This window comes from Choristoneura fumiferana, chromosome 5, assembly GCF_025370935.1.
Source record: "Choristoneura fumiferana chromosome 5, NRCan_CFum_1, whole genome shotgun sequence".
NCBI lineage: Eukaryota > Metazoa > Arthropoda > Insecta > Lepidoptera > Tortricidae > Choristoneura > Choristoneura fumiferana.
In genome coordinates, this window is record NC_133476.1 from 13,688,225 (window position 1) to 13,704,765 (window position 16,541).

General features: G+C 35.0%; 1 protein-coding gene across 9 annotated transcripts in view; it reads right to left on the bottom strand.

The window, feature by feature from the left end:
* Nucleotides 1-16,541, bottom strand: part of LOC141428213 (voltage-gated delayed rectifier potassium channel KCNH8-like) — a 134,447-nt gene that overhangs the window by 40,519 nt on the left and 77,387 nt on the right. For 6 of the 9 annotated variants that reach the window (XM_074088060.1, XM_074088059.1, XM_074088058.1 and 3 more), the window contains exons 1-2: nt 10,604-10,678; nt 2,663-2,775 (exon numbers count right to left, since the gene is read on the bottom strand). In XM_074088060.1, the coding sequence (XP_073944161.1) occupies nt 2,663-2,775; nt 10,604-10,605 (115 nt within the window). In that variant the 5' untranslated portion in view covers nt 10,606-10,678. Of the gene's footprint in view, nt 1-2,662; nt 2,776-7,454; nt 7,526-10,603; nt 10,679-16,541 lie in introns of those variants that run through there. The other 3 variants (XM_074088055.1, XM_074088053.1, XM_074088056.1) reach the window with 2 other exon arrangements.

Consider the following 16,541-nt stretch of genomic DNA (forward strand, 5'->3'; position numbering starts at 1 on the left):
GTCTCCGAAATGTCAAATCTCATAGTTTTTGGGTGAGCTACGCGGGTTTATTTATAATTAGAATAATTTTGTGAATATTTTGCAATATTTGAAATTAACTATGGCAAATATGCGTTCCCTTGCAATGAATGTCTGTGTTTTGAGACAGTTTTGTCTTTCAGAAACCTTTGTCCTCCCTTTTTTCCGAACAAAACGGGGACTATGCAACACTGTGGCATGCTAGATATTTTTATGGTACGGTTTTAAGATGTATTAAATATGATTTTAATCTAAACTTTGTTATCACGCCCGTAATAACAGACTTTGAAAGCCATACTTAAAAACCTCACGCAACAGTGCGCCATCTAGTGAGACAAAAAAAGACAGTTGCTAGGCAAGTCATGCTCGTTACAATATATATATGGTGAAGTGGAACGGATGGTGTGGCAAATATCAATCTTTACTTGAGTATTTTTAACTTGTTTTTTCTCTCAAGAGTTTAATTGTAAATTTAGCCAAAAATAAAATAGTTATTTCTCAAATTTTTAATTCTGTTTATAAAATTTCTAGCAGTCTTTGTACATAAGTAATTAATTCCTCTCAGCCCTTTAATTTCAAAATTGTGAAATTATTGTATATTACCGTTGGGTTTTTGCAAATTCCAAATTTTAACGAACTTTTTCCTAATTTAATTTACCTTAGTTTTATTTTATTTTCTTATTTTTAAAGTTCTTTCTACCACCTCTCCAACATTACGGCTGACCTGATGCTAAATATACGTCTTAAATTGTAAATTTGTTTTACTCAAATTGAACCCCTAGGGTCTCACTACTCTACCCTGACAGACTCCTCAATAATATTAACGTTGACATGAAACTATAAGCTATAAGCTATGTTTTCTAACTCGGTTGTTTTATGCGATAAACGCAATGCGTTTGACGCATATCGATTTTGTAACAGATAATGCGTGCGAAAGATAACCGCGAAAAACAATGTTTGGTAATTAGATTATCTGATGCTAATTGATGTGCGTCAAGCGCATTGCGTTTAACGCAGCGTTTATCGCATAAAACAACCGACCGCTTAAGATAAGTTAGATACACTAAAAAACGGGAAGAAAAGTGAGAAAAAGAAATAAAAATGCAATTGACTACGTGCCAGCAGGAGTGGGCCTATAGTCGTCTATCTCACTTAAGTAAATGCTTATACGTACTCGTATTATCTATTGAGATTCTATCACTCCTGCTGGCTCTAGCTGAGGCACCGACTTCAAACTGATAGAAAAAATATTTTCATGGCGTATAAGTACTCAATTTATTGTTCATAACATTTTAATTCAATTAATTTATTTTCAAATAATCATCATTAATATTTTTTAAGATCTTGAATTTTTCAGATAGGTAGGTAGTTCTTATGTTGATAGAGTCAAAGTCACGAACATTATTGCAATGCACCAAAGCGATTTTCCATCTTATTGTATTAAAGTAGACAAACAATTTTATACATCTTGGTCGTGATCAGGTAGGCCAACAATACCGCAAATATCGCGTGCAAGCCGAAATACCTAACCCACTGGTGGGTCTATTTGCTCGGATTTACATTTGTTCCCTCGTGAATTTCCTTGACGCTCGCCTTCATTTTTATTTACATTTATGAAACGAAGATTGAAAAGAAAAGGATCATGTGCATTGGTTACTTGCGGTGGTGTTACGTTACTATTGGCCGCGAGGGATCTTGTTATTGTGTCCTTTAACAGTCGAAAGGAAGTGAACTTGTGTTTATACTCGTAAAAGGAAAGTATTTTTCTGTTATTATCTTTATGGAATCGTTTTAGACATGGAGAATATTATAAATGCGAAAGTTTGTAAGTCTGTTTGTTTGATTGTTACCTCATCACGTCAAACCGCTGAACCGATTTAGATGAAGTTCCGGGGAAGGACATAGAATAGTTTTATCCCCGAAAATTTCATAGTTCCCGCGCGGCGGGATAGTGACAAACGAAATCTACGTGGACGGATTCACGGTCAACAGATACCTAGTATAGAATAGTTTTCGCGTGCTAGCTTGTCAGGGTTTTAATATTTATACTTAGGTGATATTTGCTAGGGTATACATTTCTAAGGGATGTAGACCGCGAATACTTTTAATGAACTTCGGATATTTCTACACAGTCGCATCATCATCACAATCACGGGTAGGCTGAAGACATTGTGAGTGGATTTTACTGTTGTGTTGACCGAACTCTATGCCAAAATTCTCATTCTAGCTCGTCATCACAGATAACGTCAACATCCCGTAGAAAATATGTCTAATGTTTATACCGCTAAGCGGTCGTTAGTCATTGGGCGATATACATGTATTTTTGTATGGTATTTTCCAAGATATTGACTTTGATGCAACGGCTCTCTGGTTCTCTGTACGTAAAGCGTAAAACTCACACAGGGCGGGAGTCAGGAGCGGGCGGGTCGGCAGGCCTGTACGTGGCTGTATATGAACAACATCACACCACGGCACCCGCGCGCAACCGCAACGCGCTCCGCGCCTACCGTTGGTGTAATGTTCTTCATATGCTTACACCCACGTAAATAGGTCCGCCGCACTCCCGACCTGACCCACTCTCAACCCTCACCTGCTCCGTGTACTGTGTTTTGCGCTTAAGGATATCATAAAATATACTACTTACGTGTGCCATCGAAGCGTGTGGCGATGGTGTCGAGGAAGGTGTTTTGGGGCGCGAGCAGCCCCTTGCGCACGGGCATCCCCCCGCGCCGCGCGCTCGCGCACTCGGTCAGCCACCTGGGACAACAAATAGCTGCAATATTATCTACAATTAGTGCCATTTATAAATTAGGAGAATCCAAGTGGCAAAGCATCACGCTACCACGCTGACTACTACGTGTTTACGTAGAGGTATTTAGATGTTTTTTTAAATCTTTTTTTTATTTCATTTGAATTTTACAGCTCGTTGGTTTTTAACTGTAATTCCGTATTTTTTTTATTGAAATAAACAAATAGAGTAGGGTGGGTTTCTGTATGAAAAAAAAATCGCATAGATGTAGCTGTCGTGTAGTAGTAGAACAGATAGTAAGTAAATAATAAATTGTAATTCATTACATTAAACTGTTTTTCTATTGTACCTATTGCGCTGCGCGAAGCTAAGGTTTCATGAGATAAGCTTTATTTGACTACCAAAATTATGTTCTAAACGCCGAAAAGTTAACACCCCTTTTGTACATCCTTCCGTAAACATTGGAAGGATTAAGTCTGAATTAATAGCGGAATACAGAAATAAACGCATAGCTCATTTGGTTAATCTTATTCACCACATACTGTGCTCTTAACTTCTCCTGATAAATAGGTCGTCCGAATAATGTGGGTAGAATATCCGTGAAATTAAGCTGAATATGAGGCGCGGGGTCGTCATCACTTGCAGCAGACGCTATTACTTCGTAAGCCTCCCAACTTCACTTTAGTCGGTTATAGAGATAATTGACTATTCAAAACCTAGATCGATTGTGTTTTTCTAGATGATTTTATTTTGCTTCGCTTAGTTATTGGTGCCACAGATACACAATTAATACTATAAATAAAATATATGTACTTATCAACATAATTCCAAAAATATTTGACACAATATTCCCTCAAAGTACATACTCGTAGCTCCCGTTTTTTCTAAGGAACAGTGTGGACGAAGAAAATTCTAAGTAAGAATAGGGAGTTCATTTTCTTTAAAAGAATTCTGTTGCCAATATGGATTGTGCTTGTGCCTAACATAACTTAGAGTTAGTTACATTACAAGGTAAACTCTCCACGCGTTTTTGTAAGAAGTTTGTACACAACCGCTTTATTTACTGGCTTAATATCGGAGCTCGTATAAAATATCAATGTCCGTATAAGCCGTAATGGTTATGATGCGCTTGTCTATGTTGTATTAGAATCGTAAAATATCCTGAGTAAATGTATAAAATGTAGACCCATTTTATAGACTAGTCTAAAATTGTTTTGCGTAAAAAAAAATTGTAACATATTTTTTTGCATTACAACCTTTCGTCGAATGATTGAAATGTCGAAAATTGTTTGGTCGAAATTGTTTTTCATAATATATTTTGGTCGAAAAATTGTTTAGTAAGTATAACATTTGTATGGTATAACATTGTTTTGTCGAATGTATTATAGATATAAAATTGTTAATCCGAATATTGTTACCACTTATTTTATGTCTGGAAAACAAATATGAATTTAGCGACTCTGAGGCGAAGCTCTTATTCCGCCTAGTTAAGGCGCTTCGCGCCTTCACACAATACTAACCTAACCTAATCTATAGTTGAGCAATCATGTTACTTGGGTTTTCACCCGTCACCCCTTTGCTGTTTCGCCTATCCAAGTATCAAATATTCATTCTTTTCATTCATTTTTTTTGGACATTGAATATTAGACTAAATAATAATTAGATCTAATTTTTTTATAGATTTAGCATTTTAGTAATAAAAAAATTAGACTAAACAATTATAGACCAAAAGTGCTCTAGGAAAAAAACTATGTACTTACGCAAAAAAATCTTTATGCAAAAAAATAAGTATGCCATGTAATGTTATACCGAACAATTTCGACCAAAACATTTTAGACCTTGCGAAGGGCACCCGTATAAAATATTTTAGGTGCGAGGTCTCTTGAATATTACACTACCAAACTTGGTAATTGTACAGATCGATTCACAGAGCTGTCACGAATGGACTGAATGAGTGAATAAAAGTATCTATGTGTTACCTATTTGAATACACTCCACTCAAATTTTCCTACAAAAATACCTAAGTGATATTACTTTCGTACATTTGCCTTGACTTACTTTCGCCAGCTCTTGCTTTACATACATAGTAATAACTCCGACAAACGTAGTTCATGTAATGTGTCGCCACTTTTGTTATTTTTATTCATATCATTCTTAGAATTTTATTTTATTATTAATCTTATTGACAATTTCAATATAAATTCTTGTAAGTATCTTGATATTTATGTAAATTATTTATAATGTAATATTTTGAATGAATAAATAAACTAAACTAGACAGGACTTGCTAGCAAAATTCAGAGTTGACAAAAAATTCTGTCAGCCTAAAATCTCATCTTAGACGGTCTTCTAAATATTATTAAAATGTAATATAATTACATTCACAAGAAAAATACACAACATAAAATATGATTATTATATTAATAATGAGAAATTAAGTAGAACGTCATTAGTAAAGGACCTTGGTGTTTATCTTGACGCTAAGTTGCTTTTTTGTAACCACATTGAAAGTATCTCTAGTCGTTCCTTCCGGCTGCTGGGGTTCATATTGAGATTAGGGAAGGAATTTCGGTGTGTAGACACTATGTTAACACTTTTTAATTCCTTAGTAAGACCAATCTTGGAGTACTCATCAAATGTTTGGAATCCCCAATATGGAATATATATAGATTCGATAGAAAAAATACAAAATAAATTAATTAAACACTTACAGTGGAAGGCTCACCAGTCGGGCACACCGTTCAGCGGTGATAGTATTGTATCACTAAAGGATCGACGCACATTCAGAAACCAAATTCTTTTGCATAATATTCTTTCGAATAGAACTGACTCCCCATATCTGTTACATAAAATATGTCTTAGAGTACCTCGTCCTAATACGCGACTCATAAAGCTGTTTCATGTCCCGTTTACTCGTAGAAGATATGCTTCCAATGCATTTATACGTAGAGCTTGTAAAACCTACAATAATTCATTTTCGGAATTAGATATATTCAACCTTTCTCTTAACAGGTTTAAAGCTGCCCTGTTAAGACATTAGTTTCGTTTTGTTCATCTAAATTATTGTTTAATAGGTCATTTATATTCTTTGTACGTGTTACTCTACTGTATAATTTAATAGTGGCATATTTGCTGGTCTATGTTTCGTTTAAGTCTTATTTTCTTAAGTTTTTTATTTGCTATATTGTACCGTTTTTTGCCCAAATAAACATTAAACATTAAACATTATTGCAAATGGATTCCCGAAGAAAATATGATTGAGGCCGTAATAAAAAAACCAGACGTGTGCTAAACGAAAAAGATTTCAAATGAAAGTATAGATGTGACCTTGATTATATTGTTTTAGAAAACCCATTTGTAATACTATACCAATTTAAAAACACATTATCGTTAATATATAAAATAATTTTCATTCAGTGAATTCGTTCTTGTACATATCCAATTATGACTCGTTTTAAATTTACAATCTAATACAGTTTATCAATACAGTTCTCTCGGTGTTAACGTGTTAAACTAAATGCACATGTGTAAAACTAAACTGATATGCTTCAATGCTTGTAACAAAGCACTAAGCACCTATGAGGTGCCCGGGCACGCGTCGCCAGATGCAAACAATGTAAGCTAGGGTAACGAGCTGAGGTAATGAGTTTGTTCTGCGCAAATGCAACACGCACCTAATTACAGGAGTTCCGCCATCAATACATATATATTATATATATATATGTACTTCTGGGTACACAGGGTTGTAGCCAGGATTCTGTTAAGGTGAGGAACGAAGAAAAACCAAGAATATACATAAGTCATATCCTATTATCTATTCATTCTGTGATACTACATAAGTTAAGTTAATTTATAAGGGCGAACAGGGAATCATTTTTTATATTTTTTTGTAAAAGGTGTTGCAATAAATAAATACTGAATACTGAATACACAAGCTGTGACACAGGCTACATACAGCTTCATCCTCTTATAAGGGTTTGAAATAGAAATAGAAAATAGAAATAGAAATATTTATTCGCTATTCGCACAAAACATAATAAAAATACATTAAAGAAAGAAAAAAAAAACAACAAAATGCGAAATCGCGAAGCGGTCCCAGCTCAGCATAGTGTTGGCCGTGTAGGCCAACGCTGGTCTTCCGCTGTGACCGCTTGGCGACTTTGTTTGAAGGGGCAGCTCTCCCTTCCTGTAATTCGTAACCCCCTTTTGTATACATACATACATCTTTGCCCTTGAGTCACAATCGTAACCTTGTGATAAAGGAAAACCATCCGGACGCACTTACGAGCGTTGGCAGTTAAGCCTCAGCAGTTTAGATTTTGCGTAGTCAGTCGATCAGTCAGTGAGTTATAATATTACTCTTTTATATTTAGGTATAGTTGTATATCTATACATTCATCCAATTCAAGCTCATAAAAAGAGTAAAACAGCAATAATTTATGACATCCAAAAATATCAATTTAATAAAATCTTAGCCCTTAATTAGGTATGCATTGTAGGCTATATTCTTATTAATTGCCACAGTATTTTAAGTTCAAAAGAAGTACATTTCGTGTTTGAATTTCGCTACATATGAAAACATTTAATTTAATTACAGGGGCGATGTCTCATAAAATGAAGTGAAAGCACAATTATTTCAAATGACAAACACCATAAACCGGAATAAGTATCGTTTCATGAACACTCACGTTTGTTTAGTTAACGAAATCTGCGATCGTTAACGTAAAAGATGACAACACAATATAAATCATCTTTCAATACTGAGGCTGCTTCTCCGTGGTCTCTCTGGGCCTGTCCTGATTTTCAAACGTTTGTGTAACGTCCCACGAGGTTTGTTATAGTCGCACAATCACCACAATGATAAAACTTAAGAAATAATATATCTTTCACTTCTCATGCTCTTAAAATGTTACTTTAGTCTCTGCATATCGGAACTAAAGCTCCTCATTAATCTCTAGGGATTAAAGTATTTTTTTTTAACTGTACTGTTTTCCAACTGTAGAGGCAATAAGGAATTATTTTATAAAAAAAACAAGAGAAGCGGCTTTCGTGCAACGAGGTTGCATACTTTATTAACAAGGCGGGAAATTTACATTTTGGAAATATTTCGTTATCATGTAATTTATTACGTATCGATATATTTTTAAGACCATAAATTTAATTTAAGATTGTAATCAACACATTTGATTCTATCTCTCGCTTTTTTCGTGTTGAAGTGAAAGTGACAGATCAAAGTGAAGTTCAAATATATGGAATTCAGTGAGTGGACCCAACACTATCCTCAGCATTTAAAAAAAAAAGTTACTCAGTCTCACGGAGTGAGTAAAATGCGATTTTGCTCAGTGATTTCTCATAGCAAAACCTGCCTGTTTGAAGTGCTGAGGTAAAAAATAATGTTCTTAGTATACTGGATACAATACTAATCATAAATTTATTACTTCAGCTCTATATAATAATGACAAATGAACAATTTGCTTGCTGACTAACGCATCAAAAAACGATTTAGATTTCGGGTTAAAGATACTTTATTCTCAAAAGAATTACATTAAATTCACTTATATGAGAATATTTATACAATTTGCATTAATATTAGACTTAGAAATACAAACTGAAATATAGATGCACAGAAAAACCAGAAAAATAAGACCATCACTGGGAATCGAACCCAGGTCCTCGGTAATCCGTACCGCGTGCTATACCGCTACACCACTGATGGTCAACGGTACCGACACGAATTTCCCCTATGCACCTCATATCTCAGCTTGTTTGTTTCTTATTTAGCCACTTAAGCATAATCCATGTTTATTGTGGCCTGTGGGCAGCAGCCAGTTGGGTACGGAACGATATAGTGCCGCCACTAAGTTGCGGTCGATAAATTGCATACTTAATTGAAGACGTGGTTCTTTCAGGGGTAACCGTTCATTATTTAGGTACATAAGTACCTACATAATATAGTAGCTGAACTTCTAGGTAGATTGCAAAGAATTTATTGAATCAGGCGTTACTTTGCGGAGGTCCATATCAATGAACTAAAAGAATTTCTTTGTTCACCCAATTATTGGTTTATGTGATTAGTGTGTTCTTATAGTGTGGAGGTGGAGGAACTGCATGAACACGCATATCTTGCATAAACTTAGCTATAAAAGGTCGCGGGTGAGCAAAGAAATTCTTTTAGTTCATAGAGATTGCGAAGACTTATTTTTTAGATTGAGATTTAAACCAAATTATTATGAGAAGTCAAAAGGAATGTGAATAGCTCGCTGTTGTTCGGAACTGCTATTGTCGAGAAATGACAGGATCCTGTGGATTCTCTCCTATAATCATTTGATTCATCAGAGAACAGTGAGATCCTCCGACTTCTCCGGTAGGTCATTTATCACAGATTTTTTTCTTGCAGCAGGTACATACGTACTTGCAGTCAGGATTTTAACACGCGTTTTAAATAAATACTACTTATTTTTAGGGTTCCGGAGCCAAAATGGCAAAAACGGAACCCTTATAGTTTCGCCATGTCTGTCTGTCTGTCCGTTTGTCTGTCTGTCTGTCTGTCTGTCCGTCTGCGGCTTTGCTCAGGGACTATCAATGCTAGAAAGCTGTAATTTTGCACGGATATATAAGTAAACTATGCCGACAAAATGGTACAATTAAAAATTCAAAAATATTTTTTTTTAGGGTACCTCCCATAGACGTAAAGTGGGGTGATTTTTTTTCCTCATCCAACCCTATAGTGTGGGGAATCGTTGGATAGGTCTTTTAAAAAAAATTTCGATTCAGTGATTTGTTTGCGAAATATTCAACTTTAAAGTGCAAATTTTCATAAAAATCGAGCGTCCCCCCCCTCTAAAACCTAAACCGGTGAGTGGAAAAATTTGTAAAAAATCAGGATGGTAGTAAGTATATCAAACTTTCAAGGAAAACTATAACGGCTAAGTTTGCTTGAGAATTATTAGTAGTTTATGAGTAAATAGCAGCCTAAGGTATAAAATATACCTAAACTTGAAAGATTCCGTATAAAATACGATATCCTTAGGAAAATATTACTTAATTTTTTCGTAATGGCTACGGAACCCTATTTTGGGTGTGTCCGACATGCTCTTGGCCGGTTTTATTTCTTTATAACAAGGTAAAACGGCGAAAAAATTACACCTAGTTCCTAATTATACTAAAAATATAATTTTCTAGAAAAGTAGAGGTGTGGTGACCAGAGCGTCATATATCTATTAGACAGTACTTTTTAGAGGATGACACATTTTTAACAAAATTTTAAATTACAAAAACTTTTTCTTTATTCTTATTTTTACGAGCTGCTAAAGATTAAAGAAAAAGAAAAAAAGGGGAAAATTATTTTCTTAAAAAGAGTTCAGTGCGGTAAAGCAAAGTGGTTTCCGGTGGTGCCTGCTCGCACTTGACCGGTGCTTTAATTAAACGCCGCTATAAATCTGTTCGCAGGTACCAATAATTAAACCTCTATTTAAGGTGACCCATAAACTGAACGATGCTAGAATATGCCTGCAGCCTTTCCACCTTCTCGTAAACCCACATTTATGTTTCATAAATGCGAGGGTAGTAAATATGAATTAATGGTTTTCCGAGGTTACTCCCTATAGTGAACCATATTCTTTCAGCCGGAAAATAAACAAGACAGTCGCGAGCTAGCCGACAGCGGAGCCATAACCTTAGCACATAAATCTAAAAAATACGGCAGCTATAATTACCGACGACCGTTTACTTATATTACTATCGGGATTTATCGTTATCTGTGAAATATTTTATTCGCGAGATAAATGACCGCGTGCTCTGTCACTTCCACCGTTTTATAGGCGGGTTATGTACGTACATGGCGCAGTCGCGAATGCGGGGTCAGCCTGCTGGCCGGTAACGCAGCCACTCGCGTAACACTGACATTGCTGGCATCAAGCCGCACAATATCATCATGTGATGCGAACGTCATATTTCCTTCTAGATAGGCTTATCTTACAAGTTAAGCTAAGTACACACAAAATGTATTATCACTATCTAGGTAGTAATCATCGAAATAATTGTAAATGTTGCACACTTGAAAAAATACAGGACAGAATAAAATTTCGATGACTTTCATCGTTTTCAACGGGTATTTTTTTGCCTTTCTCGTTTTGGGAGGAATATTTATTATGAATGGGCATTCGACGCACCGTCTGTGCACCATGTATGAATTAACCTTACCTTAATGGTTAGGTCCCTGGTGACCTCGCCGTACTCAGCGCGTCTATATTTTGAGGTGAACTTGTGTCTTTTTGTTTTTATTTTGTTATTCAGTATCCCTCTTCTCATTTGCGTTTAAAATATTCTCTTATAACGCCAGAGGCAGATATAATAAAAAATACATATGTGGTATAAAACAGGTAGATATATGTTATATTTCTCTTATTTATGGAGAGTATCTTATCTAAGTAACCTATATTTGCTTAGGTTTTGGTAAAAAACATTTTAAAGGTGAAAATGTCGAAGGTAAATTATGAACGTAGGGAGGCAGTTATTCAAGAACATTATTACAACTTTGGCAATCTTTGCATCTACATCTATGGAGAGTTTTGGAAGGCAATTCGATATTTCAGATATAATCAGTACATTGTGGTAGGAAATTATGAGGATTTTTGTATTAGATTAGATATACTTATATTATGAACTAAGATAATCTAGCTGTATTACTTCGTTTTGATTAAACATAAATGATTTATCTTATGAAATGGCATAGCAGTGGAAGTGCCTATAATACCTTCAAGTACTGAATGTGTAGAGCATGAGCGTTATTAATATCTCCCGGTACATATTACTCTACGAACCCAATTAATATCGCTTTGAGAAACTTAACGGAGATGAAACTAATATGACAATTACAAACAGACCTCAACTTACTTCATTAAGTTACTATAATAACTCCCTTGTTTCTGTGAACTTGCGAATACGCTAATAAAATGCGTTAATATATATAATACCTAAGTCCTAAGAGCCCTTTGTTTAACCTTGTAAACTGTGGTGTAGGTACGTATATTGAGTTGCAATTGTCTCGATGCATACCTAATTTAATTTTCAGGCTAATTTTTGTGTTTAGTTAAAGCTCGTTATCGCATAGTTATCTATGATTACGAACTAATTATAATGGTAGGAATTATATGAAGTTGGCCTATGGAACATTATATTGTACCTAAAGACTATCAACCTGAGATGTCTTTGACGGATTTGATTAAAGAAGAAAAAGATGAAGAGGGCTCTTCCACATAGGGGAGACGAAATCCTTTTTACGTAAGTACATCTATCTATGTTCACGACGATGAGATTGAAGTGTCGAATAAATTAGCAAGTATTGTGACATAACACAACATGTGACAAATGTTGAGCTTCGTCTAACTACTCTATACCTACTTAGGGTTTTGTGTCCATTGTTTTCGTTCATTATCTAACATGCCATGACTATGAATGAAAAATATCAATTATTAGCTGAAATTATAAGCCTGGCCCATTCATTTTAAGTAGCTGTGCCGTAATTTATCTTTTATATCACTTACTCTACTCCAATGGAAATATCGAATATAGGCAGGTGTCAATTTCCAAGCGTGCTCAGCTCACCTTCATTAATCGAATATTGGGAGGGTGTGAAGTACCTACTAGGTGGGGGTAATGAAATCTATCGCAGCGCTCATAGTGGCCAAAAGAAGAAATAATCTAGGCTCTGTCATCTGTCATACTCATATGAATCTGTCATTAACAAAGCAATTTGTATAGACTTTAACTACTTACCTAATTTTAGTAATAGATGTTTGTATTATGATGCGAGCTTGAATTATTGAACACTATCCCTGTTTTGTTCTTAATTCCTCTACATCTCGGACATGTTCAGCAACAATTTTCCGTATGAAACGGTTTGTGGTTGAAATTTTATATTGAGTGATACTCACAAAACCGGTCTTCAAAATGATACTCATTTTGATCTGAAAACGATATTTAATTTATTACTAGCGATATAAGAACAATTATATAATTTTACTATAATTCAAAGAAACCAATAAGATAGCTTTATCTTTTCGTTTTACAGTAAAAGTGCAACTAAACATGAAGTAAACAAACCCTGACATAACGAAAATAAAACACACTTTTTGTATAAATTTTACTTACCTCATTTAATTTTAATGAAAAAATAATAATTCACAACCTTTTGTCCACCAAAATCACGGTATCACAGTAATTTTGTATTATAAATTAGTACGATATAGATTTGATTTTTGTCACAATGTCACGATGAAATGTCAAAACCTCAGAGCATCAGAGCCAAAAAAGTTGCGGACGCTAGGTGGCGCTGATGTCGTGCACAGAGCCAATAGCTAGATTCACTGGACTATATACATGTGTCGGGTACAAGAACAATTAAATAATCTTATTAAATATGATGAATCGACCTATTACAATATTACAAGAGCCTTTGTGAGCGAAGTCTAATCTGGACTGGAGCGGGTCAGATGTACTGACATTGTGTTTGCCGCGCCCGGCGTCGATAGCCCAGATTCAAATCAATTTGATTGCTGTTGATAAAATAGAGTGTATTCGATATCCGACGAAATATGAATGAAACATTTTCACGGTAATATGGGAGAAAAAATACTTTTATACCTACTAGTCAAGTGAAAAACAGGAATGTAAACTAAGATTGGATTTGGATTAGATTTTTTATTTCAACTCCAAATTTTGTTACTTTTACGGTCATCCCGTAAAATCCATATCGAAAATACAATGATGCACAGAAAAACCAGAAGAAATCTTAATTTGATTTCTTAATAGCGACACCTTTTGTCCGGATGAGCGGTTAGTTCCGAAGGAGTGTTTAAGTTTCTCGTTGAGGGCTAAAACATAGATGTCGCTAGTGTCGCTGCTTAAGTGACTAAATAAGAAACAAACAAGCTGAGATATGTGGTGCATACACTGATGTATTAAACTGGGTGCATAGGAGAAATTTGTGTCTGTACTCCTGTCCAGTGGTGGTGTAGGGGTACGGCACGCAGCACGGAATGCTGAGAATGCGGTATTCAAGAAAGCTAAAATGCTTAGATTGACAATTAAGGATTTTAAAATGGAATTTCTCGTGATAAGCGTAGCCTACGTTAATCAAAAACAGTGTAGATTTATATTAGTGAAAGATTTTTGAAGTGGTCCTAATTACTCCTAATGTTGAAGTCACTTATGTCTAACTCCCGGGAATTTTGCATTTTCCCGAGTAAAAAGTAGGTAACCAATATCAGTCAAAAACTGGGGCTTTCTATTAGTGAAAGTGTTTTTTTTAATCTATTTAAAGAATCATATCTATCCCGCGGGAACTTTGCGATTTCCCGGGGTAGCCTGTTTCAATTCAATCAGTGACAGGGTAGCTTTCTATTGAATTCACTTATTCTTATCCCGCGGGATTTATCCTATATCGTGTACAAAGTGGCGGGCAAAAGAAACACATAGGTACTTTAACCTTTTCTGCAATTCTACCCCTGAATATGTGAAACAAGAGTTCAAAGTTTGTGTGAATTATGATTATTTAAGTAGATTTTTGAATTCCAATAATTTGCACAATCTGTCTAAAACAACGATTGCTGTGTCTTCCACATAATGCTCCGAAAAATCAATCAAAACAGAACCCGATTGATAACCTCCCTTTTTTGAAACTGGTTAAAAATTGCCCTTCTCATCTTTCAACTGAGCAGCAGTAGATAAATATAATGTAGTAGATGTGTGAAGGGGGTAAAGTAAGTAAGGTAATAAAAACAATAACGGTGCCTGTAATGCTCATTAGGTATCTCATCCCATTAAAACGTATACGGTCACGTCATAAACAAGACTACTGCACCATTTTGGATTTCGTACCTTAGTTGGTAAAAACGGAATCCTTTTAGAATCAGTTTACTGTCCGTCTGCCTGTCTGTCCATCCACCCGTCTTACAAGATGAGACCTTTATTTTCAGGTATATACTATTAATAATTAAAACTTAAGTCTAGGAGCAGTGAAAAAAACAAACTTTTAATTCAAAACAATCAAAAGACAGTAATTAAAAGCTCTAAGTGGAACGTAAGTGAAATATCATAATATTTTTACCAGAAACACTGACCGTTTATTTTATTTCCTTTTGATTAATCTGAGTGATTGATAAACTGACCAGTTCACTTTACCTACTGCGTTCTAGTGGAATATACAAGGAGTTAATTAAGTAACTGAAACCTCAGACACCCCAAAAATATTTATTAAAAGTTAAGTAATGCTCGCTTATTTATAAACGATCATGATTAGTATACCTAGATAAGCGACTAAGAAGAAGCTTTAAGTTAATGATTCTTTCGAACTAATCTGATGCTGAAGCTGGAAGGTAGGCAACGGAACTCTGTTATAAAACAACGTAACTAAGCCATGTTTGAGCTTTATAGTATCGTTGTGAGATGTACTTTGGCTACGAATCAATAAAAAATGAGAAATAAAGAGAATTTTTAACAAAAAAGTAAAACCGACTCCAAAAAAATAAAAAATAACAAAAAATGGATCGACTACAAAACCCTTGAAAATATTTTTCTAGGTACCTACTAGCTCGAAGTCCGTGTCTCAGCACGACCCAGCAGGAGGGATTGACACCCATAGTATGTAGGTGAGGTAGACGACTATTGTTCCACTCCTGCTGGCTCGTGCTGAGTCACCGACTCCGAGCTAGTAGGTGCCTAGAAAAATATTTTCAAGGGCTTTGTAGTCGGTTCCATTTATTGTTATTTTTTAATTTTTTTGGAGTCGGTTTTACTTTTTTGTTATTTTTTTTTTAATTAACACCTTGTAGTATTAGGTAGTCTTATTTTCCAAAGTTCAAGGGTAGTTAATCGAGTCGAAACTGAGGTGTGCCAATGACGAGACGATCTTTGAAAGTAAAAAGACAAACAAACGATCCCGACGTACGCAGAAATCGGAATAGGGATGAAACTAAGGAAACTCAATGATTTACTTTGCGTCTCAAACTTTTTGCTCTCAATGTTATTTTATCTCTTCACGTGACGACGACTACTACACACACATACAATTTTGGCCAACAGATCTTCAAGAAAAATAATAAAATACCTATAGATACGTTCTTTGTCTTCCGTTCGTGTAATATTAAACATTCATGTTTTCTGTGTTATTTATTAGAATTACAAACCATGTCTTGTACCTACCATAATAAAGATACTGAAAAATTATGTTATCCGTTATATGTTAAGCTGAATAAAAGAGTTAGTGGGCATTTTTCCGTAATTATTTGTGACTCTCAACCCCTTAAAAGGAATAACATAAATGAGAACCTTTTATCTCTTTAACGAACTTCTCATAACTTATCGTTGTGCACCTATAAAATTAGGAAAATGTAATTCGTGCACATTTGACAAAAAAAAAACGTTTTTTTCGCCACCATTTCGGCCACGATTTTACTCCGGGTAGCGAAATGTTTGAAACCGTGGGCTTAATTCGTACTGGCTGGTATAATCTAAATTAAAGATCATGACAATCAAAGGGCTACGAAAGTTATTGATGTTACTGTAATAATGCTTAGGACCTTCAATAATTGGATTGAGTGTCACTGACATCGTTACTTTGTTAGGCACATTCTGATTAGATGTACACAATATTATTTGTATTAAACATGTGTAAGACTTTGCCACGTGGACTGAGATGTAAGTTTTCCTCTTTTCAGTGAAATGATGGACTAAACTGAGATAAAAGGTATCTTATGTCCTGTCCATTATTCTTA